General features: G+C 42.7%; 1 protein-coding gene across 1 annotated transcript in view; it reads left to right on the plus strand.

The window, feature by feature from the left end:
• LOC126456069 (RIB43A-like with coiled-coils protein 2) overlaps positions 1–26455 on the plus strand; it is a 136685-nt gene that overhangs the window by 32275 nt on the left and 77955 nt on the right. The window contains exon 3 of the mRNA XM_050091824.1: positions 21152–21312. Coding sequence (XP_049947781.1) covers positions 21152–21312 — 161 coding nt within the window. The remainder of the gene's footprint in view (positions 1–21151; positions 21313–26455) is intronic.

Genomic DNA, 26455 nt, shown 5'->3' on the forward strand with positions numbered 1-26455 from the left:
GGATATCTCTGCGTTAGGTTGGCCTGTCCTTACGGTAGCTAACGTAGTTGGGGATTGTCACTTTTATTCCCAGTTTTAGGTGGGTTTCCCCCATCATGCATATGTCGATGGAGAACTCCTTCATGAGTTCTCTGAACTCTACCTCTTGATTAGCAATGCTACCTGAATTAAAGATGCACACTGTCAGGCCTTGGATATTTGGTCATCTATCCATGATGGGGTTTTGAAACTACTGAAGAAGTTGCAGAGGGGAGCGACTGCTGGACTGCTGCCTGAAGGGCAATGAGGATCTGGGTGTTCTGCTTCTGGGTCTCCCTGAATCCCTTCATCATTTCCGTGATGAGGTTCATGGTTTGGACCATAATGCCTAACAACTGATATGAGGGGGTGCACTGAGTGTGGGGTTCCCTAGGGCTTCCTCTGTCTTGGTGGACCTGGTCATTATTGTTGTGTGTTTCCCAATGTTGTTCTGGTGACTGTGTTTGGTGTTGTGGTGATAGGGCTACGTTTTCATGGCTTCTCAAAGGAGAAACCACTTCCGCATATGTTGCCCTTGGTGTGTCTGGTCTTGATGTTACCCAAGCCTTGTCCATGTGTGTTGATGTGTTTTGTTTCTGTGTGTGACTGGTTTGGGTGGTGGTGTTTTGTTTGTGAGTGTGTGTGTGTGGGGGGGGGGGGGCAGCCTTTGCGCCCTTTGCCTGCTGTGACTGTCTGTTGTGGACCTCACAACCTTGGTAAACTGCTGTGTGGTTTTTGCCACACAGTGTGCAGTTATTTGTGGGTCTGTGGGGTTTAGTGTGCAGGACCTCGTGTCATGGGCTTCAGTACACTTCCAGCATCTTATCGCCATGGTGGAGTATGCAGCGATATGGTTTAGGCCTTGGCACCTGAAGCACAGTACTGTCTTGTTTTTACGACGCAGTGGCTTGATGGTGACAGGCACAGCCAAGACCATTTTTATCTTCCTTTTGTTTTGAGGGATATCTGGTAGTGTGACCTGGAATATGGGCCACTTACTTTCAACTTTCCCCATCTGCTGGACAGCCTTGACAACGTACCCCCTTGCAGTCAAGTCTGTTTTGATTGCCTCAGGGGGACAGTCGTCTTGGGAGGTCTCTGATTACAATATTTTTGTTCCGTGTTTTTGTTGCAGGGTACGTGTAGTGGGGTATGTTTTTGTTTGTGAGAAGTGTTTTGACTGTGTTGGAGTGGTCCAATGTGTGAAGTATTATTTTTATTTTGTCACCACCAGCAGGTTTTGCCTTAAAACTGTCTCCCCCGATTTCTGTTTTTAACAGCTCAAAGAGTTCCTCGTAATTCCGAGGGAACTCTGTGACAATCAGAGGGAGTTGGTGGGTGACTTGTTTCTGTGTTTGTGTTTCTGTCATGTTTTGTGTTGTCTCTGGCTCATCAACCACCGCCTGAAACCTGTTTGGAGTGGCTTCCACTCCCCGGGCTGCCGGAAGCTTCGCCTGGCGAAAGGTTTTCTTCGCCAACACGAAACCATCCGAGTCCTGCCTGGTTACATGGTTCCTTTCCAAGGTGATGGTTTCCTCGTTTCCTCGTTCCCTCCCAAGATCGCAAGAATATTAAAGAAGCACGAAATAATGACTATCTTTCACGCATCGAAAAAAGTCAAAGATATACTTGGATCAACCAAAGACCAGCTGGGTTTGCAGACGCCAGGCATTTACAGTATTGAGTGCGAATGTGGGATGGAATATATCGGGCAAACACAACGATGTATCTCCCAGCGCTGTACTGAACATATGAGGAATGTACGACTGGGACAGACAAACAAGTCTGCGGTAGCATAACGTAGCATTATCGAGAGACACACCTTCAAATTCGACAAAACGAAGAAGCTGTGCAGCGCCAACGGTTTCTGGGACTCGATCTTCAAAGAAGCGGTGGAAATATGTTTGCACGACAATTTAGTAAACAGAAATAGCGGTTTTCAGTTCAGTGCAACGTGGACTCCCACAATTGGCAAAATACGCCAGGAACGCACCGATCCGAAGGCATCGGCGTCCGCAGACAGATTGCATAGCCACCGAGTCTCGACGCCTGGCCGAACCGCGCCCTCAACCCCTCCCCCCTCCCCCCCCCCCCCACCACCACCACTACCAAAGCAGAACCCCCTTCCGGAGGAACGTGATTGGCCAGCCTACAGAGTAGTGGACGGTGACCAAGCTGCTATATAAATATGCAGAACCACAGAGTAACATATACAGAGAGGAAGCGCTCCCCCCCCCCCCAAACCACTGTCCCTGGGGTGTGCTTGTACTTCCGTTAGACGACAGGAGATGTCAGGTGGGTCGCCTGCTTAGTTTCGAGGGATCACACTAAAGGTTCTTCAGCAACAGCCTCCCTGAAGTCAGAGGGCAGCGTGGTGGAGTGACAGAGGGGAGAGACCGAGAGAGCTTAACTGCATCTGTATAGGCAGCAACAAGGTTATTACATAGAAGATTGGGCCAAAGCATTCGGCAGCGAGCGCTTCCGCGTGACGTCACTGTCGAGAAGAGACGATTTTTCACATCAGCGCATGGCAGTGTTCCGCATAAGCCACCATTAATTTACGAAACTGAAGGGCGATGTAGTGAGTTATAAGTTGGATTGAAGCTTACCTCCACAGGAACTTATCGTTACTGCTTCCTACGGCAGTGAAACGCTCATATTATCTTTCTAGTAATGACAGATGTATAACTACGTATTATCGATCATCTTGACGTATACATTCTACTACTCAAGATTTTCTATGAGGTAAATTATAACTTGGCATCCTTCAGTCGTAATTAAGTATTATACATTTTTAATAGCACAGAAAACGCAGCAGTCATGAGAGCTTTCAGTTTCTAAACGCAATTTTTTCGTCACAATCGGCAATAGTTTATAACATTTTTTTCGTGCCCATTTTAAGTAGAAAGGAAACGCTATAATTCCTTTTACTTGTCATTCCTACGTTTGATGATTCTGAAGCTTCAATATTAATCGCCTTACTACAGCAATTTAACAACAAATTAAATACTTTAATCCGATCTGCAATGAACTGCAGAAGCTCTCCTTGTGTGTGCTCCTTTCTGCAGCTGTTTAGCCCTCATTGTCTTTGCTGATGTGTTGAGGTGCCTTATCCGGATGAAGATACAGTACTGATCTTAGCGTAAATTGCGAAGATGCCCCAGAGCTTATAGGATCTTTTGATACTACTATTATCTTGTCACTATGATCTTCAAGTGATTGCTCTATGGAGTCGGATCTGGAAGAAATATATCCAGTGATCTAGTGGAGATCTTTTTGCGCCTCTTTCGTGACCAGCAGTATACAGACTGCTTCCAGGCTCCACATAAACCACATGCCACAACATCCTGTATCTGGCTACATAGTGCTGTCAGGTCACAAAATGCGTTTATTCCCTATACTACGGAAGACATAACGAGGTAAAGCCGTTTCTGTAATATAAGGGCCAAATGGTAATATTACAGAAGTCTTCCCTTTAAATTAACTACTCGTTTCTACACAGTAAAGATAGAGATGACAGACTAGTTTTTACCGACTATGACTAAAATGACAGGATGGTTTAGTAAAACTGTCTCTACGAAGCAACTGTGTCCACCAAAAAAAAAAAAAAAACCATACAGGAGGTAGAAGGGGCAAGTGTTATAAAGAAAAATCGTTTTCTTTTTCTTTGAGGGCGGATTGTTCGAAGAATAAGAAAATTTGAATATAGTAAGTTACTTGTGGAGGGATGGGTACATGGACGTGCAAATCAGAAAAACGTTACATTGTGATTAAGAAGAAGATCTATTTCATCACATCACACAGAAACTGACATCGATTTATAATATATTATCCATAGATATAAAATTCTTTAGCGCCCAAAACATCGTCTGAGGAAAAGTCGGAGCTTCCACGAAAAACCCTTCAGATCTAAGCAAAATCATGTGATAGATATAGTACTAAATATAACTTCTCAAGAAATAAAGGAAATCAAAAGAGTTAACAGACGTGTTGGACAGACACAGCGGTTCATTAATAAGCAAACCGCAGAGAGAAAATAAACACAATAAACTATAATGCATAATAAGGAAAATGAAACTTTAGCTTTGCAATAACAAAGTTATGGCCTGAATTTATTTATTTACCCTGCGAAGTTTGGACGCTTTTGAGTCTTTTGCTGGATACATTTCGTTTGAAATCCAAAGTAGCTCCTTCCGCAGCCATACTTTACAAAGCATTTCTTAGATATATTTTCGATGCATTGAGCATGGATCAAGCTGAAGCCATTGAGGATACAAACGTTCAGTGTACTTCATCACTGAATTCACAAGGCTGCAGTTTACGCCAAACTGGTAATGGACATTTTTTAACACACTGTTGAACACTTTTAAATTAGATCTAACTATGGCAGTCAGACTTTCTGAAGGGGCTCTTAATCGCCCCAAGTCCTCTGCGGACGTTTCATACGCTTTATGAAATATATAGAGTTCATTCACAACAGAGTCTTGTTGCCTTTAAGTAGTTCCGACACACAATAAAATTTTTTGGCGCATTTATGTGCCAGCTAGTCTGCTAAGTAGCGCACTGCACAGTCCTCCACAGACGCTGGCAACCGTAACTCTTAATTCAGCACCGTGCACAAGCTCAGGTGCTTCATGAGCAGCTTCTTTCGAAACATATTTTTCGCAGTCTCCATTCATGCTAACGTTAATTGCCGCAGAGGTCACACAATCGTTGCCTTCCAGCACAGAATAGCCCTCATCGGGCTCACAGTTTGCTGATTCAACAGGTTTCATTAGTGGCGCTACCACTATGTGCTGCAAGTCTCTGCGGAATTCCTGGCAGCTGGGATTCCTGTTGGCACGTGACCGTTGGCAGATTACTGAAAATACATTTTCTATGGGGTCTTGGTTCCCCCGCAATGTTAAGAATAACTCATAGCCATCGCTTTTCATGTCGTTCCACAGCATTAACAAAGCACGAATTGTGTGTTGAAGGCCCGTATAACATGGAGGAATCTCACAGTTTTTCTGGGGAGGGTTAACGACCCTCCATGTTTTTAACCAATCCAGGGAGTCCTGTAGATAATCCTCTAACCAACTTTTTTGAGTGCTTAGAGCACAGGCGAATGGTTTCGAATCATAGAGGGTCTTGCTATTCATTGCATTGAACAAATTGTTCAGTCTTGCTAGAAAGGAAGCTGTATTCAGTGCTGTTTTGCTCTGAAGCTCCGACATAGAATATGCTGATAGAATAGCGACCGAGATAGAATGACTGAACACTTCTGTTGCAAGTTGAACACTCATTTTTTCAAAATTATTTGGACTGATGTGTTTGTGACTGAGAGAGCAGTAAATTCTTGCCTTGCCGCCCTTCCTATATAGTTGATACATTTTGACAATGTCTTGCCAAGACACAATACCATTCGAATCAGTTTGGATATCACTCTACAGCAAACGGTTTCAAGTGCTTTTTAGGAGATGACACACATCGAACGTAACGTATAAAACATTGTTGCGAGAATGATAGAAAGGTTTTTCCATTGTAGCACCGAGATCACGCACTAATGAGTGGTTATTGGACCGTTGGTCACAAACAATGCAACGAACCTTTAAACTAACAGTAAAAAGTTTCTCTAATCCAACGAGGAGCAGCTGTTTCATTACATCAGATTTGGTCTGTTTACAAGACGTAAAATAGACAACAGGTAATTTCAATTTTTGGCGCAGCCCACGAACAAGGAACATGAGAGCCTGTGTTGCCATCTTAGACGTACGTCAAAGGCTACCAAAATCTTCATAGCCCTCAATGAAGTTATACTTAGCGCAGTAGCTGATACACTTCCTCACACTCATTTCGTCGAACACCAATACACAATCTCGGCAACTTTCGTCCATTGTCTTCACTTTTCCTACAATATGTTCGACTGGGTTACTTTCTGTGCCCGCTATAATATCCATTTCGTCGAACACCAATACACAATCTCGGCAACTTTCGTCCATTGTCTTCACTTTTCCTACAATATGTTCGAATGGTTTAGTTTCTGTGCCCGCTATAATATCCATTTCATTAACCCATTTCTGAATAATTTTTTTCGGAGGTAGTTTCATTCCAACTTCTCTTCTTGAGTGGTCATAAGCGGCAGAACTTTTATACAATAAACCCAACGACAGCCGTCTCTCCGCCTCTGTCCAAGGAGTGAAAGGCCTGAAAACAATAAATGCGACCGTTTAATTCAGTTATTAAGAAAGTTGACGCAAGGTAATGTATTTGACGTCATCGGAGGACGTTACTTACTAGTGTAGAAGCTGCATACCAAATAATGTTCCACATTTTGGAGACATATGCTTAAACAGCCTCTGTTGCCACAGCTTTTAGATCAGGCTTCTTCGTGGCAAGATATCGCATTCTCTACAGTTTTTTTCCCTCTGATTTGCCAATTTTAACTTTTGCTCATTAATTCTTTGTGTCAGCTTTCGTTTTCTTCGTGTTAAATCTGTTGGCAGCGACGTATCTGGCGCACTGTGGACTGGCTCACGGGCAGGTGGCGAACAGCTTCCTTGTTGGTGCATTTCGTAATCGCTGTGTTGTCTACTGTTGTCTTCGTTTTCTACGTCTGCAGGCTCTTCCAGAGGTTCTGGATTTGGCACACCGTTACATACTTGTTTTGTTTTCAACTCATTCATAAAAGTACTGTCAGTGAAGTGAAGAGAACATAGGAATTGCCGGCCGCGGTGGTCTCGCGGTTCTAGGCGCTCAGTCTGGAACCGCGCGACTGCTACGGTCGCAGGTTCGAATCCTGCCTCGGGCATGGATGTGTGTGATGTTCTTAGGTTAGTTAGGTTTAAGTGGTTCTAAGTTCTAGAGGACTGATGACCTAAGATGTTAAGTCCCATAGTGCTCAGAGCCATTTGAACCATTTGAACATAGGAATTTATGTACTGCAAGTCAAACAATGAATAGTTCCCACTGCACAGAATCCACTCTTGACACCTGTAATGTAAAGGTGAATTAGTAAGGCGAAATCGCATCTGGCTAACTAAATGAAACTGAGAGATTAATAGATGAAAGTGCTTGGAAATTACGGAGTCTAGATATGTGGTTATTCATCAGCACCCTAGTAACTACATTTCACTTTTTAATGCTTTGTAAGAGAAACAGCAGATGCACCAATGTTTTAAAGAAATCGCTTTGCTGTGAGAAAGGAAAATATTTTTCGAAATGGGGGACTGAAAGAGAGTTCCCTTCGGGTAGTAAGTAAAGAAGTTGTTCAGGAAGAAACAACGGGACAGTATGTTAGTGAACGGACGTGAAAACAATTAAATGAAGTTCAACGATAAATGAAAGATATATGGCTCTCGAATGACACATTATCATACAGCACCCATGAGGAATGTGCAAAAAAGGGAGAAGCATGAAATGCTAAATGTTTCGCTAAGTTTATAAATGCTATTCACAGTGTCTAATTGGACCTGGAATTAAACGTAACATACAAAATAATACCTAGGAGCGACAATTACAGGATGAGTAAACGGAATTATGCAAGTTTTGTTGGGGTTATTGATAATGGGAGGCATTGGTTCGTTGATAGCATGCAAAAGACTGCAGCTTGTTCGCAAAACAGAGAATTTTCAGAACTTTTATGAAACATTACTCTATCTACAAAATTGCTTGAATATTATCACTTAATTGATGGCACAGGATACTCTTGCTTCTACCATTATGGTCTCCTTCCATTCGATTAAGAAGTAGTGCGGGGAAAGCACGACTGTTTATATGGCATTCTATGTATTGCGAGAAACGTAATTATATCCTCATGATCCTTACTCGAAAGATATGGAGGCAACAAGAGATTTTCAGATTCATTACTGAAAATTAAGAGAGATCTTACCAAGGTTAGAGTGAGTACCCAAACCATTTTCTTCTGATTACATTACAAGGATGGTTTGGTAAGTGTGGTAAATTTCATGAAGAATGGAACATTTTTGTTGAGCCTGCATGACTGGTAATTTTGATTATTCAAAGTGTCATACAAACAGTTTCAATAAAGTCAAGCGTCCAGTTCATTGTTGAAATCCATCTGAATTGTTCAGTCTATCGACTACGACTGCAGTTGGAGAGATCAGAGTTTCGTGCTGTTATTAAACATGTTGATTTGAAGGATTGGACTGCCGCACAAATCAGAACTGAATTGGATTAAGTTTACGTGAACTCTGTTCCATCACTGAAGACTCTTTACTTTTGGTATAATGAATTTAAACTTGGTCGGCAAGCACCGAGGACGAAGCGTGTTGTGACTGTCCAACTGAGGTAATCTCAAAGGAAATCCAGGATATGGTAATGCAAGACTACCAAATAAAACCTCTTGTGATTTATGAAACTGTCGGCATATCAACTGAGCGACAGCATAATATTCTGCACGGAGATTTGACTATTAAGGAGCTGTGGTGCCACGATTGCTCACAATCTATCAATAGCGTATCCAGCGCAACACTTCAACACAATGCCTGACGATGTTTAATCAGATCCGTAAGTTTTTTTGCGGCGATTTGTGATTGTCAGTGAAACCTGGATCCATCGTTATACACCAGAGTAAAACGGCAGTCAAAACAATTGACAAATGGTGGTGAAAGAGCTCGGAAGAAGGCAAAGACCATTTTGTACCTTATAAGGTGATGGCCACTGTTTTTTGGGATTCCCTTGGAGTAATCCAAGTAGATTACTTCGAAAAATGCAGAACCATAACTGGACCCTTAACCCTTGTTGACCATTGCCGGGTTACTTGAACTTGCGTTGGCTGAAAAAAGAGCAAGATTGATACGCAAAGAAGTGCTCTTTCACCAGAATAATGCCCCACCCCACACATCACAGATACCAATGGCGAAAAGATTAATGTGTTTCCGAGTGCTCGGCGAATTTCTACTTTCGAAAAGCATGGATTAAAGAATAAGCACTAAATTTTGCTTGAAATATGGAATACTTTGCGGCACTGCATTCGAAATGTTGACTGCGTCTTTCTGCGAATCTACTATGAGTGAGACAAGTCTTTGCAAATCGTATAAACGTTACAAATAGGTTGGAGAAGAAGTTGAAGACGACGACTGCTCTAGGTGCCCTAGCACATCTATTATTGACGAGGATCTGGAACAAATAAAGAATATGGTCCTAAAAAGGTTGTTGATGATGTTGGCATACCCTTTGACCCTCCACAAGCAATTTCTTCGGATGTTTTGAGCATGAAACCTGTAGCAGTAAAGTGTGTTCCGAAATTGAATTTCGACCATAAACGACGTCGCGTAGACATCGCTCAGGAATTGCTGAATGAAGTTAAGAGCAATCCAGAACTTTTAAAGAAGGTTATAACAGATGACGGAACATGGGTATACGGCTATGACGTCGTAAACAAGGCCCAATCGTCCCAATGGAAACTGCCTGAAGAGTCAAGACCGAAACAAAAATTAGAAGTTTGATCACATGCGAATGTTCTTCTCACTGTTTCCTTTGATTACAGTGGAATAGTGCATCACGAGATCTTGTCTCGCGGTCGTAATGTCAATAAGGAATGCTACCTGGAAGTGATGCGCTGTTTTCGTCAAGCAATCCGAAGAAAACCATCAGAATTGTGGCTAAAACACAGGTCGAAATTGCGTCACGGTAACAATCGCGCTCACACTTCAATGCTTGTTCGAGATTTTTTGGCGAAAAACAAAACTGTTACGACGCCTCAGCCACTGTATTCGCCGGCAAGACCCTTGCGACATCTTTCTATTCCTGAGGCTGAAGAGAATAATGAAAGGACGTCGTTTGTCACCGTTGATGATGAGATAAAAACGGAATCGCTGAAGAAACTGAACACCATAACGAAAAGTAAGTTCCAGAAGTGCTTCCAAGATTGGAGAAAGCGCTGCCTGACTAGTGTATTATATCTGAGGGGGAATACTTTGAAGGAGACGAAGTTGATGCTGATGAATAAATCAGGATTCTTAAAAAAATTCCCATTACTTTTTCATCGCACCTCCTAAATCCCTCAAAGGAGGCTATTTCGAAAAGTGAGTTGAAGTGTTTGTGACACAAAACACTTTTCTTATTTTCTTATCAGACTTATCAGACCTCCTTTGTACACTCACGTCGCAAATTATCGCATAATCTGCGAAAAGTGTAAGGTTGCAACTGATGTTTTCTGGTAATTTGTTGTTGTAAGACATGAATAATTTTGACCCTATTACACTTCCCTTGAAAAATGACGAACGAGTTTTTTCTTTAGGCACCTACGAATAAAAATTTCTCTGTAAACTAGCCATTTCAGAAACTTTCACTAATGCCGAGGGGCTATTTTAAATTAAACTGTGTTGTGTGATCGTGATGACTCCTACAGAGCACTGACGAAGGCTGCACTGTAGCCGAAATCCAGATCTGCGTTAAAAGATACGTATATACGACCGATACTGAGAACCTTCCTATCCTTATCGAGAGTTGTTTCTCAGGTAATATCATAAAAAATGCTGTTGCTCATGTATGACATACGGCAATGAACGTACGAAGCCGCATAAGCAACCATTCTTTCCACGCTCTATCCGTGAGCGGAAAGAACACTTAATAGTACAACAAATCGTTACGATGTTAGTATGATACAGTGTATAGGTAACGATAACGTTAAGTATGTAGCTGCAGCTCCGTTATAATTTCCTGCTGAACATCGTATAATTACTTTCAACGCTGATGTGAAGACATTAATCTGCAGTCAGTGTAGAAAGCTCTTTTAAAATGTAAATTTTGTGTGTTGAGAACTCTAGGGCTTGCACTATTTTACACACAGACCCTTCATCAGTGAAAACGACTTTTTTGATTCCACTTAACTTCATTAACTCGACCTCATATTTTCATGCGGAAAAAAAAAACAAAAAACAACAATCCCAGCAATAATTTCATAATTTTCGGACTTTTTCTTTTGCTTGTACTATGAAACCTCACATCATACCAAATTTTATGATTCTAGGTCAACGGTAAGTACCCTATAAGTTTTGACGAGTGACCTGTGACGTAAACATTTCTTTTATATAAACTGCCGTATCTTTTGCTTGCGTTGACGCAGTAGCTCAATTTTTTTACATAACGAAGGGACCGTATACCGTAGTGTGTGACATAAATTTCCACTAATTATCTCTACCCATTCTGAAGAAAAACGTGTTTTAAGGGTCAGACAGACGGACGAGAAAGTGAGACTATAAGCGTTCCGTTTCAACCGGTTTAGGGACGGAATCCTAAAAAGTATTATGATTGTAAAGGTTGTGTATCTGTTGGGGTAGTGCAAGACAGAATGGATTCTCACTCTGCAGCTGATACGAAACTTCCTGGCAGTGTAGAGTCTCGGTGTGGCACACAGTTTTAATCTGCCAGGGAGTATTAGCACAAGACAATACTCATTCTCAAAGCAACAACAGCTAAAGTAATACAATTTGTTTAAACGTACCTTTTCTCATCTTTCACAGGGAAAGGAAAGAATTTCATCGCCGTGTCTTTCCGGTTGGATCCGCACCCCTTCCTTATACGCACAATTTCTTCCTGACATGACGCATAACAGATTCCCAAAAACACTTCCAGAAAATACTCGGCAGCGATAACATTACCTTCCGCAGCGACTAAATGCCTGAGAACACCTGGATGTTACCCTGTGCCAGCATTTGAGGGAAAGTAGTAGTGGAGATTTCCACTGCCACGGCCTCGTGTGTGCAGTTAACTGCTGCCCGCTAGAGGTGGCAAAAAATAACGTAACTGATAGAAATAACCGGTTACTGAGAAGTAACGGTTACTGCGATAACCGTTCCTCTGATTCTGGCAGTTATTTCAATAACTGTTTAGTGTCAACAGTGCCTCACGCCATCTGTTGACCGAAGATCGTACTGCGCATTTGGAGGCGTTCTATAGACCATGGGAATAACTGTGAGACTGCGCGCCATCTGTTGATAAGAACTGTGTACTATTTCGTGGGTCTTCGTTACTTTTAGCATAAACAATTAAATAAAGTTAATGTCCGAGCCGTGGCTGATAGGAGCTGCAGTACAGGCATTAACAAGTACGGTCGTTCCCTTAAGCCACCGCCTTACGTGTTAATTTAGCTTGGACGGGTAGTACAAGGAAAGTTACTAAGGAATTCGAGCGACTATGGAAATAACTGTCAGAGCCGGTATTCTCCTCTGGCAGTTATCGTTATTGGCTCGTAGTTCTAGTTCTCTGGTAGTTATCGGGCTACCACCACAGATAACCTGGAAGCTGGTAACGGAATAACTGTGTGTCTAGACGTTCCTGACTCTGTGACTCCAGTTAAAGGTCGTAGTTCCAGGTGATATTTCCAGAGAGGATAGTAACTGGAGCGAACAAATATTTTCGTACTGCTACGGAAATAGCCGCTGGCCATCAGGAATGACAAATAACATGTCAGAAAGTATAACATAATACAGTGGAATATAATAATTATTATCCTCATATTTGTCAGGAGATTGTCAAAATACGTGAATATATCACAGTAACTGCTAATATTTACAGAATTGGTACACTGACAGAATAAAACACAGTTACGTACTTTTAATAAATTTATCGTACACAGAATACCCGATCTTGACTGTTGCAACCAAGTGCTGTCAAAACTGAAATATAGCAGAATTTTTACCTAAGCTGGTCTATCAGTCTCTGTTACGATATTCATCTACAGAGTAGAAGGAGGGGTCACTGGAAGCGTCTGATTCCACCCGTCTGCTTCGACGTAAAGGTGTTGTGGTGTGTGAATGTCATTACGGCACCGTGTTTATGAGTTGGTTTTTGTGTGTGTGTGGGGGGGGGGGGGGGGGGGGGCTGTCGATCTAGGTTGCAGTGCCGGAATTTGCTGGTGGTAATTAATTTTTTTTTTTTTTCTAGCTGTGATGTTTTGTGTATTTATGAAGTATTGAATGTGATTTAATTTATGTAGGGATGATTGATTTGTGGACTTTTGGGATTGTGGTTTTATTTTTCGCAGTTGTAGGTGTTGGTTTTTTGGCATCAGTAGCTGTGGTGGACCTATATAGGTCACCGGATAATGACCGATTCCCATTTTCATAATTGTGTGTGTTGATGTTTTAGTATCGTCATCTGAGGTTGACCTATGTAGGTCAAGGGAAATGTCTGATTCCAATTTTCGTACTTTTAGTTGTGGGTGTTGGTGTTTTGGTATGGTCACCTATAGTTGACCTATATTGTTCAAGGGAAGTGTCTGATTCCTGCAGATTTTTGTTGGTGTAGCAGAATGCTGTATTTTTTTTTATTTTTGTTCTTCATTTTGTGTTTTGGGATCATGGTGTGTTTTTTTTACTAGCTTGTCCTCACCCTAAAGCCCCCAACTTCCCGCAGTTGTCCCATTGGTTTGATTGTATTTTTGGTGGGAAATGTTATTGTATTATTTATATGTATCTTCGTGTTTGTTGCCATGTGTATGTAGTGACGTCATAGACACACTTAAAATAGACATTTCCGGCATATTGATGATGGGTGGAATCCGACACTTATGTATCAAATAGTCATTCAAACACACTGTAAACCGTGCCTTATCTGAAACCAAGTTTTTAATGGTTGCTGACTTGCTGGCAGCTTATTGAAAATGCATGTTCCTGAATATTGGACCCCTTTTGGACCAAGGTAAGTAATTTTAGGTCTTTATGTAGATTGCTGTTCCCATTTCTAGTACTGATATTATGTATTAAGCTATTGGTTGGAAATACTTGTAACAAATTTCATTAAGGAATAAATATACTAGGAAGCAGTGGTTAGAATACAAAGTTCCTTGAACAGGTTCCTACATGATGTTCTTGAATTGATACCACAAACGATTTTTATTACACGCTTTTACATGCGAAAAACTTTTGCTACGTTTGATGAGTTACCACAGAATATGTTCCCTTATGAAATAATAGAATGAAAAAATGTGGTATGCCCTTCCCAACTGAATTTATTATCGAGTTGTAGTCCCAGAAATGTAACACTGTCAACCTTTTCGATCTGCATGTCTTCATATGTTATAAACATGCTGTCGATGGAGAAATCGAGCAGTTTGCAAATCTGACATAAAACTTGGATTAGCGTACTCACACTTTCCCCAATAGGACTAGCTTTTACAGCACAGGAGTAAACGAATCTGTCACATTACGTATATTTTTTGTTGTATTACAAGGCTGTACACTTTATTCCATTATGTGAGCAGCACAAGAAATTAAGCTTCGAATTTAACCTACAGTACTCAGTTTACATATTAATTCATACTTAAAAACGCACGTTGTTAACATTTTACTTAAACAGTGCTTTGGCGAAGTTCCGCGTACTTTCTGTCGCAGCTGCGAAGATAATATTTCTAATAGCGACCGATAACCTACAAACATATAATCTGAAACACTAATAATCGTTCTAACATCAACTAAAATGAACCCGGAGTTAATAAGCTGAGGTTATGACACGATTCATACGACATTCCTGCTATTTCACACTACTCGCAGATATACTGATAACTAAACTGATGGATTCCAACTATGTCGTTATTTAACTGTCGGAGTTATCGGTATTCGCTAGCGAAAAATAACTTGGCAGTTATTAATAACCGTTAACGATAACGGTTATCAAAGAATAACTGGAACTGTGATAACGGTTACTCCAGAATAACCGTTTGGCCCACCTCTACTGCCTGCTGCCCGGGCAGTTTCGCACCCCAGCGCCATTTGCGTCATCTGCCAGAACTGCTGTAACCCCCCCCCCCCCCCCCCCCGCCCCGCCCCGGCCACCACTCCTTCCGCGCCCCGTCCCACACTCTTTTCCGCGTCAACGGGCCCTCACGGAGGAGGTTGCCTGTCTGAATATCTTTGTCTGTGGCAGAGAACAGCATCCTGACACTTCGCCAGGAGATGATGGGTACGAAACTCATTGAAACGCCGCGACAAGACGACGCCACCACCCGGCTGATAACCCGAGAAGAATTCTTCAGTGGAATACGCCGAGAAAGACTGCAATCGCATAGGTTTCTTGGGGAATGGCAGCCCACTGTTCACGAGTGCTGGACGGAGGAGAGGTATAGATGTCGGTTGGTCAGGCCTGGCACGAAGTCGGCGTTCCAAAACATCCCAAAGGTGTTCTGTGGGATTCAGGTCTGGACTCTATGCCGGCCAGTCTATTACAGGGATGTTATTGTCGTGTAACCGCTCTGTCACAGGCCGTGCATTATGAACAGGTGCTCGATCGTGTTGAAAGATGCAATCGCCTTCCCCGAGATGTTCTTCAACAGTTGGAAGGAAGAAGATGCTTAAAACATCAATGTAGGCCTGTGCTTTGATAGTGTCATGCAAAACAAGGGGTGCAAGCCCCCACCATGAAAAACACGACCACACCATAGCACAACAGCCTCCGAATTTTACTGTTGGCACTACAAACGCTGGCAGGTGACGTTTACCGGTCATTCAACATACCCACACCCTGCCATCGGATCGCCACATTGTGTACCGTGATTCATCACTCCACACAACGTTTTTCCACTGTTCAATCGTCCAATGTTTACGCTCCTTACACCAAGTGAGGCGTCGTTTGGCATTTACCGGCGTGATGTGTGGCTTATGAGCAGCCGCTCGACCACGAAATCCAAGTTTCCTCACCTCCCGCCTAACTGTCATAGTACTTGCTGTGGATCCTGATGCAGTTTGGAATTCCTGTGTGATGGTCTGGATAGATGTCTGCCTATTACACATTACGACCCTCTTCAACTGTCAACGGTCTCTGTCAGTCAAGAGATGAGGTCGGCCTGTACGCTTTTGTGCTGTACGTGTCCCTTCACGTTTCCACTTCATTATCACATCGGAAACAGTGGACCTAGGTATGTTTAGGAGTGTAGAAATGTCGCGTACAGACGTATGACACAAGTAACACCCTATCACCTGACCACGTTCGAAGTCCGGGAGTTTCGCGGAGAGCCCCATTCTGCTCTCTCACGATGTTTAATGACTAATGAGGTCGCTGATATGGAGTACCTTGCAGCAGGTGGAAGCACAATGTAACTAATATGAAAAACATATGTTTTTGGGAATATCCGGATACTTTTGATCACATAATGTATGTACAGATGTTAACAAATTTCTCTCTTTCGTAAACGCTTTTCTTGCTGTTGCCTGTCTGCATTTTATATCTTCCCTATGCGGTCTTGTAAGTTATCTTGTTGCCCAGTTAGCTAAACTCATCGACTACTTCTAATGTCTCGTTTCCTAAACTAATTCTCTCAGCATCACCTGATTTAATTCGACTACATTTCATTATCCTTGTCTTGCTTTTGTTGATGTTCGTCGTATATTCTCATTTCAAGACACTGTGCATTCCATGTCCTTTGCTATCTCTGACAGAATTACAGTAACATCGGCAAACTGCAAAGTGTTTATTTCTTCTCGCCGAAATTTAATTCCTATTGCTTTAATTCCTTTACTACTTGCTCAGTGTACAGATTGAATGACGTCGGGGAGAATCTGCAACCCTGTCCCATTCCCTTCTCAACCACTGCTTCGCTCTCATGAGCTTCGACTCTTATAACTGCTGTCCTGTTTCTATACAAGTCATAAATTGCCTTCCGCTTCCTGTATTTTACTCTTGCTATCTTCAGAATTTCAAAGAGAGTATTCCAGTCAACTTTGTCAAAAACTTTCTCTAAACCTGCAAATGCATATGACTGCCTTTTTTCAGTCTATTTTCTAAGATAAGCTGTAGGGTCAGGATTCTCCCGCGTGTTCCCACATTTCTCCGGAAAACCAACCGGTCTTCTCCGAGATCGGCCTGTACAGTCTTATCAGTTTTTGGTAAAGAATTCTTGCCAGCATTTTGCAACCAAGACTTATTAATCAGAGAGATGGTTAATAGTCACACTTTTCAGCATCTTCTTTCTTTTGAATTGCGATTATTACATTCTTTTTGAAGTTTGAGCATATTTCGCCTATCTCACATATCTTATATATAACATGGAGTATTTTTCGCAATCATTATAATGGAATTTCGTCTACTCCACTGGTGTTGTTTCGACTTAAATTCTTCTCGAGGTATTAAGTTTTGCAGTTCGTCTACTTCTATTTACTCTTACTTTCAATAGTACTGTATTCATGTTTCTATTTTTTGTACAGACCTTCATGTGTGTATTCCTTCCATCTTTCTCCTTCCATCAGTTAAATTCAATATCTTCTGTGATATCCAAGAATTTCTACTAGGCCTTGTCCTTTTGCCTGTTTGATCCCCTGTTGTCTTCATTATTTCATCTCAGCAAGCCACCCATTCGTCTTCTGCTGTATTCTCTTTCACCTGTTTCCCCCAGTCCACATTCCCCTGGCAGTTTTCCTTCTCTTGCTTTTCCTTCTACCGACTTCCAGTCCTCCACATCACAATGAAATTTTTCTGTATCTTAACTATCTGAATAAATTATTTTACGTAATGGTACACTCTTTCGATCTCTTCATCATCTACAGTGCTAGTTGCCAAAATTCAAATGGTTCAAATGGCTCTGAGCACTATGGGACTTAACATCTGAGGTCATCAATCCCCTAGACTTAGAACTACCTTAACCTAACTAACATCACACACATCCATGCCCGAGGCAGGATTCGAATTTGCGACTGTAGCAGCCGCGCGCCTTCGGACTGAAGCGCCTAGAACCGCTCGGTCACAGAGGCCGGCTGCTAGTTGCCATACAGGCTTGTATTATTGTGGTTAGTGGTGGCTTCGTGTCTGTCTTGGCTACGATAATGCGTGTACCATGTTATTCACAGTATTTTACCGACATTCACGTTTCCTAATTCATTATTAAACTGACATAACCCATACTCGATTTTGTGTTGAAAACTCTGTACTCACCTGACCAGATATAGTTTTCAGTCTACCACTGCATTTAGCTGTTTCCCACTGTATTTATCTTCAGCCTATTCACTTATGTTTTCAAAGTCTCTATCCTACGTGCCCGTTAAGGGATCTGACATTCCATGATCCAACCCGTAAAATGCAATTGGTTTTTTTTTCTGATCACAACATCTTTCTGAGTAGTGCCTGCCCAAAGATATAAATTTTACATTCATTTGCCGAGTTTTCTTCCAGTGTTTTAGCTTCATAAACGTAGCACATCCTATAAAATAACTGACCTCGTAGCATTAACCAACATTATCTTGCTATGTTGGTACGGCGAACTGGCGAAAGCAAGAGAAAAGTACACGTGTTATATTTACTAGAATATGCAGTTCTAGCGTATGACTTAATGACGGTGGTATGATGTTGGATAAAATACTCCGGAGGTAAAATAGTCTTTCATTTGCCTAATATTGAGTGCCTTGCGCTGTAGTGGTTGTTTATATGTAGCGCAAATGATGTCGTTGCGACTAATGTATGTATCTGAACTCTGTTTTGGCCGTGTACTGCTATATGTACACTAGTAAAGCAAGTAGAGTTCTACTTTGCGGTCCTAGATAGGCCAACTGGGCCCGCCGCCTCATCCTCTGCCGCTTAGGTGGTCGGGGTCATCAGGTGCAGCAGGGGCTGGTGGTGAGCACACCGCTCTCTCGGTCGTTGACGGGTTTCTCGTTCTTAGAGCCGTTACTGATCAGTCGAGTAGTTCCCCCGTTGGCATCACGAGGCTCAGTGCTCCTCGTCCTCGTTCCAGTCCTCCCACAAAGGAAAAAATCCCTGGCAGTACCGGAAATCGAAGCCGGATCACCCGCGTAGCAGTCATCTGCGCTGACCATTCAGCATCGTAGGCGGACTGCGTGTATGCTACTACTTCCTTAAAAAAATTAGGAGTCTACAGGTTTGTCTCCCTTGAGATGGAAAACGACGATAAATGTTAATGCCACTGGTTAAAAATCTGTCTGAATCATGAAAATTTGTTGTCGATTGTCCTTGTGACCTAGATAATCAACAATAATACTTATTACATTCCGTTGAATATGCTGAAGGTCTGATTTCTACCCTAACACTCAAATACGAAATTTTTTATTTGCACTTTAATGTATTTTGTTATTATTTTCGGTGAACTGGAGCTTAATAGCTTTCATTCACATTCAGTTAATAGCACATACTGTTTTTTTTTTTAACATTGAATACTGTTATGGAAATACATCTCGGCAAACTACTTCAATCGCAAATATAACACTTCTTAATTTTTGTACGGTTTATCATTTAAATATTAGGTCTACAACTTTGCTTCCGCCTTTTTGCAATAGACGTCATTGGCGGCAAGTGGGGTTCGGGTGGTTGGTCATATGTGTAATACAATAAGCTTAGGCATTTGTAAACATAATGCCATAAAAATATTAGTCGATTTGTGATTTCATCATAAGGTTATTCTCGATTAAGTGCGTCAGATTACGTACCCATTTCTCGCCATTTGCGGGAAGGTTTAGTTTTCTGCTTTAACATGAAGAAATCTGCGGCTATGGCTCTTAAAATGCAGAGTAAGACCAATGGCGAGGGAACTATTAGTGGAAGAACGTGCAGAGAATGTTTCCAACGTCTTATGATCGGTGATTTTGATATCGAAGACCGGCTTCGCGGTGGAAGACAGAACGTTTTTGTAGCTACTGAAACAGGCGAAGACAGTCACAGGACATCCTTATCGAAAACAATTGATGCGTTCGAGCCCAGCACTGAAACACAAACTGCCACAATACAGCGATAGACACGTAAAGGTAATTTTGCAGCAGGTCAGTGCTCGACCCTATGTCGCAAAACCCATCAAAATATACATGAAAACGTTGAAATTAGAAGTCCTGCCCCTCCCGTCGTATTCTCCATACGTTGCTCTGTCTGACTACCACCTTTTTCGATCAGTGGCATGCAGTCTGGCTGACCAGCACTTCCGATCATACGAACATGTGCGAAATTGAATAGATTCATGGATCCCCACAAAAGATGCCCAGTTCTTCCGCCACGAGATTCGTAAGCTATCTGAAAGATGGGAGAATGTAGTGGCCAGCGATAGACAATACTACGAATCATAATTTTGTTGTGCGTTTTTCACAATAAAGTCCCGAGCTTCCAGAAAAAACGGCGGAAGCAAAGTTGTAGACCTAGTACTTTTTTCAGTACTTGAAAGAAAGTGGTTTAAACCTTCATCAAGATGCAACTGAGAATAAACTTCTTATGAATATTTCAGGAAATATGCAAAATTCCGTTACTACTTTTTATGTTCAAAACCACTTCCACTTGGATTATTAAACACCAAAGAATACAATCCAGTGCCTCGTATTAAGGCTTCAGGTAATACAATACATGTCGCTGTCAGAACAAGAGCCGGCCGCAGTGGCCGAGCGGTTCTAGGCGCTTCAGTCTGGAACCGCGCGACCGCTACAGTCGCAGGTTAGAATCCTGCTTCGGGCATGGATGCGTGTGATGTCCTTAGGTTAGTTAGGTTCAAGCAGTTCCAAGTTCTGGGGGACTAATGACCTCAGATGTTAAGTCCCATAGAGCTCAGATCCATTTGAATCTTTTGAACCAGAACAAGAAATGAGTACAGTGTTGACAACGTCCAGCTCAACTTTTAATGATCGTTTTATTTTATTATATTAATGACCGCCGGAGGGGTTTTTGCGCAGTCTCGGGCTTCTTCCTGCAGGTGTCAGAGCTCGGATCATCTTCGCGACATCCGTGCAACAGAGGAAAACAAAACAAGAAACACCGGTACACTTTGTAGTTTTAAACAATTATTTCTATGAAAAATCTTTAACATCAACATACAAAAAAATGGCTCTGAGCACTATGGGACTTAATTTCTGAGGTCATCAGTCCCCTAGAACTTAGAACTAATTAAACCTAATTAACCTAAGGACATTACACACACCCATGCCCGAGGCAGGATTCGAACCTGCGACCGTAGCGGTCGCCCGTTTCCAGACTGTAGCGCCTATAACCGCTTTGCCACACCGGCCGGCTTCAACATACAGTATACTAAATGTATTACTGTACTGTTCATCGTGTAGGTGGCAATTCTTCAGTGGTACAGTACGAAAATCTGTATCACTATGCACTGCGCATGTTAAAGGAGTTAAATACACCGTGCTCCATAAAACCAAACGAAAAAGCACTGCGAGACAGTAAGTGATCGATGGTTATAATGCCTTGGTGGATGTGGCAGGAGCGGCGCAGGCTGAGCGAGGAAATCAACAAGTTCCGCGCCGAGCAGCAGCGGCCCGAGACGCGCCGCGAGTTCGACCTTTACGACCCGGAGGCGCTGAAGAAGGCGCGCCCGCCCTGCGAGGACGACGCCGAGCCCTGCGGACTCGCCTGCGCCCAGAGGTCGGTCCCTCAAAATACGCTAATGGTTAGCGTTTCAGCGCAACCGCACAAAGCAGGTAGGAGCTACGCAATCTGCTTTCCCCATATAACACATTATAAAATGGAAACTAATTCCCGCACGAGTACCAAACTTGGTAGCATTAATGTATTGGGTGCATGATTTCCATGCTTCACAGTGCCACCGTCCAGTCCCAAATATGGCCACTAGGTGCCGTGATCAGTCATCTTGATTCATAGTCCCACACACGTGACCAGTCGCAGTGCACTTGTTGACGTGTCAACATCAGCTTGGACAAATGGAGCAGAACATTATTGGTGAAAATCTGTTATCAAAACAACAGTAATGCTGCAGCTGCACTTCGAGAATATCGCCGGCTAAAAGGTCCTCTTCCTCCAGCTCCTGTGTGGAGCATGATGAAAAAATTCGAATCGACTGGAGAACTGGGCGTCGCTCCGGGAAGAGGCCGACGACCGGTTGCACGACAGGTGGCTGATGAAATCGCTGTTGCTATGGTACACAAAGCTGCGCCCAACTCCAGATAGTCAGGCAGTGCGCGTGTTGTAATCACGACAATTGAACATCCTGCGGTCCACTACACGGAAGGTGCTTCGAACCATTCACAAATAAGAAACTTCCTGGCAGGTTAAAACTGTGTGCCGGACCGAGACTCGAACTCGTGACCTTTGCCTTTCGCGGGCAAGTGCTCTACGATCTTTTTTTTTCTTTTTTTTTTAAATCTCATTTTGTTCTATATTGTTCGTTGCAATTGTTCGTGGCGGACGTCCAATGACACCCGTTCAGGTTGTTCGTTGATCCGTTCACTCAGTTTTTTTATTACAGAGGGTAGCGAAACCCTCTGACCGAACTCGCTGAGCCACCGTGACGGCGTCCATCTGAGCTACCCAAGCACGACTCTCGCCCCTTCCTCACAGCTTTACTTCTGCCAGTATCTCGTCTCCTACCTTCCAAACTTTACGGGGCGTGAGTCGTGCTTGGGTAGCTCTGCTTGGGTAGCTCAGATGGTAGAGCACTTGCCCGCGAAAGGCAAAGGTCCCGAGTTCGAGTCTCTGTCCGGCACACAGTTTTAATCTGCCAGGAAGTTTCATATCAGCGCACACTACGCTGCAGAGTGAAACTCTAATTCTGGTAACATCCCTCAGGCTGTGGCTAAGCCATGTCTCCTCAATATCCTTTCTTTCAGGAGCTAGTTCTGCCAGGTTCACAGGAGAGCTTCTGTAAAGTTTGGAAGAGGAGACGAAATACTGGCAGAAGTAAAGCTGTGAGGACGGGGCGTGAGTTGTGCTTGGGTAGCTGAGATGGTAGAGCACTTGCCCGCGAAAGGCAAAGGTCCCGATTTCGAGTCTCGGTCCGGCACACAGTTTTAATCTGCCAGGAAGTTTCATATCAGCGCACACTCCGCTGCAGAGTGAAAATCTAATTTTGGCATTCTCAAATAGTATCCGTACAAGATTCATATCGTACAGCACCTTGCACCACAGGACGCACAACGACGTGTTGACTTCGCTCTCCACTTTCTCGCAAGGATTCAAGTTGACGAGGGCTGGTCCTGGACCATCCTATGGACAGACGAAGCTCATTTTTCTCTGACGGGTGAGGTGAGCACACAGAATTGCCGAGTGTGGGGACCTTCACCTCCAGTCACTGCGCATCAAGTTCCTGTGTATGGTGAGCGTGTCACCGCCTGGTGTGGCTTCACGGCTACGTTTATCATTGGCCCATTCTTTTTTTAACAGGTTGGCGCTCAAGGACCAAAGACGTCCCGTATCACTGCCCAGCGCTATTGCAATATGCTTCGCCAGCATATCATACCCGCCCTACAGGTGAGAGGTGAATTGAAGAAAAGTGTTCAAATGTGTGTGAAATCTTATGGGACTTAACTGCTAAGGTCATCAGTCCCTAGGGTGCATTGAACTCAACAGTTTTCATGTAAGATGGGGCCCCACCGCACATCGGTCGTGGAGTTCACCTGCTTCTCTGAAACACATTTGGAAACGATCGAATTATCAACTAATCGTTTCCAAATGCTTGGCCGACACGATAACCTGATCTCACTCCTTGTGATTTCTGGCTGAGGGGCTACCTGAAGGACAGGTTTTACCAGGGGAACATTCACACATGTGCTGATCTGAAGCACAACATATCAAGAGAGATAGCCAGCATAACTACGGACATGCTACGTTCTGTTGTGCAGAATGGAATCCTGGGTTTTGATACTCATCTGGACACTAATGGGCACCATATTGAGCCCTTTTGTAGCAGTAATGGTACTGGTATGTAACGGTATTACGTACCGTAGCAGCACATTAAAAGTGCTCAGTTGAACTGATTCTGCATTATTTCTCTTCTCTCCTTGACATTAATGCTACCAGGTTTTGTACTCGTACGGTAATTAGTTTCCGTGTTATAACGTGTGAAATAGGGGAAGTTTAATTATAACCATCCGGTAGATAGAATTTTCAGTGCCAGAAACAAAAGACTGTTGGTACCATTGCCTTACGCACCGTTTGTTGAGCCTTCCAGAAGCTCCTAAGAGATGTACTACCGCAGGAGCCACGCCCTAAGGCCATTCCTAGACGGAACTAACCCGCAGTTCAAGGTGCAGTCCAAGACTAGTTGCTACGTTTTTGAAAAACGTCACTTTATATTCACAGCTATAAAAATTTTGATTGTAATTATTTAAAAACATGTGGTACATATCTGAAATGTTTCCTGGTTGTTTAAATTGTATAATACATTACTGAAAATTTAATACGTTATTAAAAGATGTATTTTACTACAAGTGGCGATCAAAGAGTTTCCGTTCGAAGGCCGTACAGTCCAGAATCTGTTTGCCAACGAGGCAAACTCGCCGTGGCAATCGTCCCAGGTTGAACATACCAGACTGGTAGAACAGCGTGCCCTGCTGCGTGACGAAGTCAGTAACTGCCTGCTGCGCGTCCTAATTCGACAGGAATCGTCGACCCTTCAAGGCCTTTTTTAAGGGGCTGAAGGCGTGTAATCGCGTGGGGAGAGATCAGCGCTAAAGGACGGAGGTTCGAGTCTCCCCCACTTGAGTTGGTGGTGGTTATTGGGATGTTTAAGGGGGACTAAACAGCTAAGGTCATCAGTCCCACACCACTTGAGTTGGTATAACTTCTGCGTCACGTCATTTACGATATGGGGGCGTGCGTTATCATGAAGCAGCAGCACCCCTTGACGCACTGTTCCACAACGGTGCTTTCTGACAAACATGCTGTCCCATACACATTCTTCAATCTCTGATTTCTACCGGTGTCTGTTCTTCGGCAGCTAAGGAAAGAATAACAGCGCGTTGGTCCTGTTTGGACACATTTAATAACAACGTCGTCATAGTTTATGCTTCCACATTTATTGCACCCACGTCGCAAAGACATGAATGGCTAATGCCTACATGCCCGTGTTTATATACCCGCATCGGTGCGCGCTACGTTGCATATACGCTGCAGCAACGTCCTCAGACAAACTATTTCATCGCCTCTTATATATCTTATGGGACCGCTCCGTCTCAGAGCGTTTAACTGAGAGCCACTCATGCATAGCCACATACATACCTACACAATACTCATACACGTATTTCTACAAAATTTCAGTTGTTCCTCCTTGAGCGTCCAGATTCGTGCTGTCATTCTTATAGATTGCTTAATGAACCCTGCCAGCCCACTGCGTAAAAACTCAGTATCACACAGAAAATGTACACACACAGTCTACAAGCCGTCCAAAGAAGGTCGAATGGCGAATGTCGTGACATCACATGTCATTGGCTTGTCAGGGCGTGTGGTGTGTATTGCGCACCTCGTACCCGGATCTAACCTAAAGTTCACTTAAAATGACATTAATTCGAATCCACACTAATTATACACATTTCCAAATCCATAACTCCTGTGTATACAGGTGGGTCACTAACTATTGCCACGAAGAATAAGAGGCGAAAAGTTTGTGGGACAAAAGTTGCATGGGGCAATGGGGGCCATAATATGATGGTTTTCTGTTGCTAGGTGGGGTCACGTCAGAGATATGAAGATCAACTTTGTTTTTTTAAATGGGGTGCTATAGTTTGGTATTTATTTTCTGATAGCGGCTGTCGAGACGAATCCAGTGATGTGTAACGTAAAGTCTTTGAAGGTCAACGAAGGTCAAGAAGGTGGCATGAAAGTCCATCTACAGAAAGTGTTCGAAGTGATGACCATTGGTCTCCATACAGTGCTGCAATATTCTTATCATGGATTGAGTGGTATTCCTTATCACATCGGCACTTATCGAAGCACATGCTCTGACAGTTCTCTCTCGCGTATCTTCAGGTGTAGTTGGAACGTCTATATAAACCTTTGTGACCGTTGATCTTCAAAGACCTTACTGTTACACGCCATTGGATTCGTCTCGATAGCCGTATAAGAAAATAAGTATCAAAATATAGCATCCCATTAAAAAAAAAAGTTGACTTTCATATGCCTGACGAGACCTCTTCTAGCAACAAAAAACCGACGTTGTATTATGGACCCCGTTGTCCCATGTAACTTTTGTCCCACAAACGTTTCAGCTCCTGTCATACTTTTGGAGTTATTCTAGGTGGTAATGGTTAGTGACTCACCCTGTATACTTATCTTCTAGTCTTTTGTTGTCCAGAGATGAGCTCACAAAGCCTTGTAAGTTTATTGAGGTGTTTATATATATATATATATATATATATATATATATATATATATATATATATATATATATATATAAACTTCGAATAATGATTGTTTAGTATTGTTCTGTTTGTGACGAAACAAGCGGTGTACCGTATGAGAGATACAGAGGCGAGCGAGTGTGCCGGGGCTTACCCCAGTTCACTGCCACCGCCACGTCACCATAATGCGCCTGTGCATAGCATATAAACTATTGCCCCAAATCTAAGAATGAAATTAAAAATGAAAGTAACTTTTCCAAACTTTGTCAATACATGCTTCAGTATATTAATGTTTAAACTGTTAAATCTCAGAGTGATCAGATGAATATATTTCCCTAAATATGTCGTTTAAAATTAAAAACAAGTGGCGCTAAATAATAAAGCTAGAAAGCCAAAAATTGTTCAGAATGGCAAATGTATATCAAAATCAACTG

The sequence above is a fragment of the Schistocerca serialis genome, chromosome 2, assembly GCF_023864345.2.
Source record: "Schistocerca serialis cubense isolate TAMUIC-IGC-003099 chromosome 2, iqSchSeri2.2, whole genome shotgun sequence".
Taxonomy (NCBI): Eukaryota; Metazoa; Arthropoda; class Insecta; order Orthoptera; family Acrididae; genus Schistocerca; species Schistocerca serialis.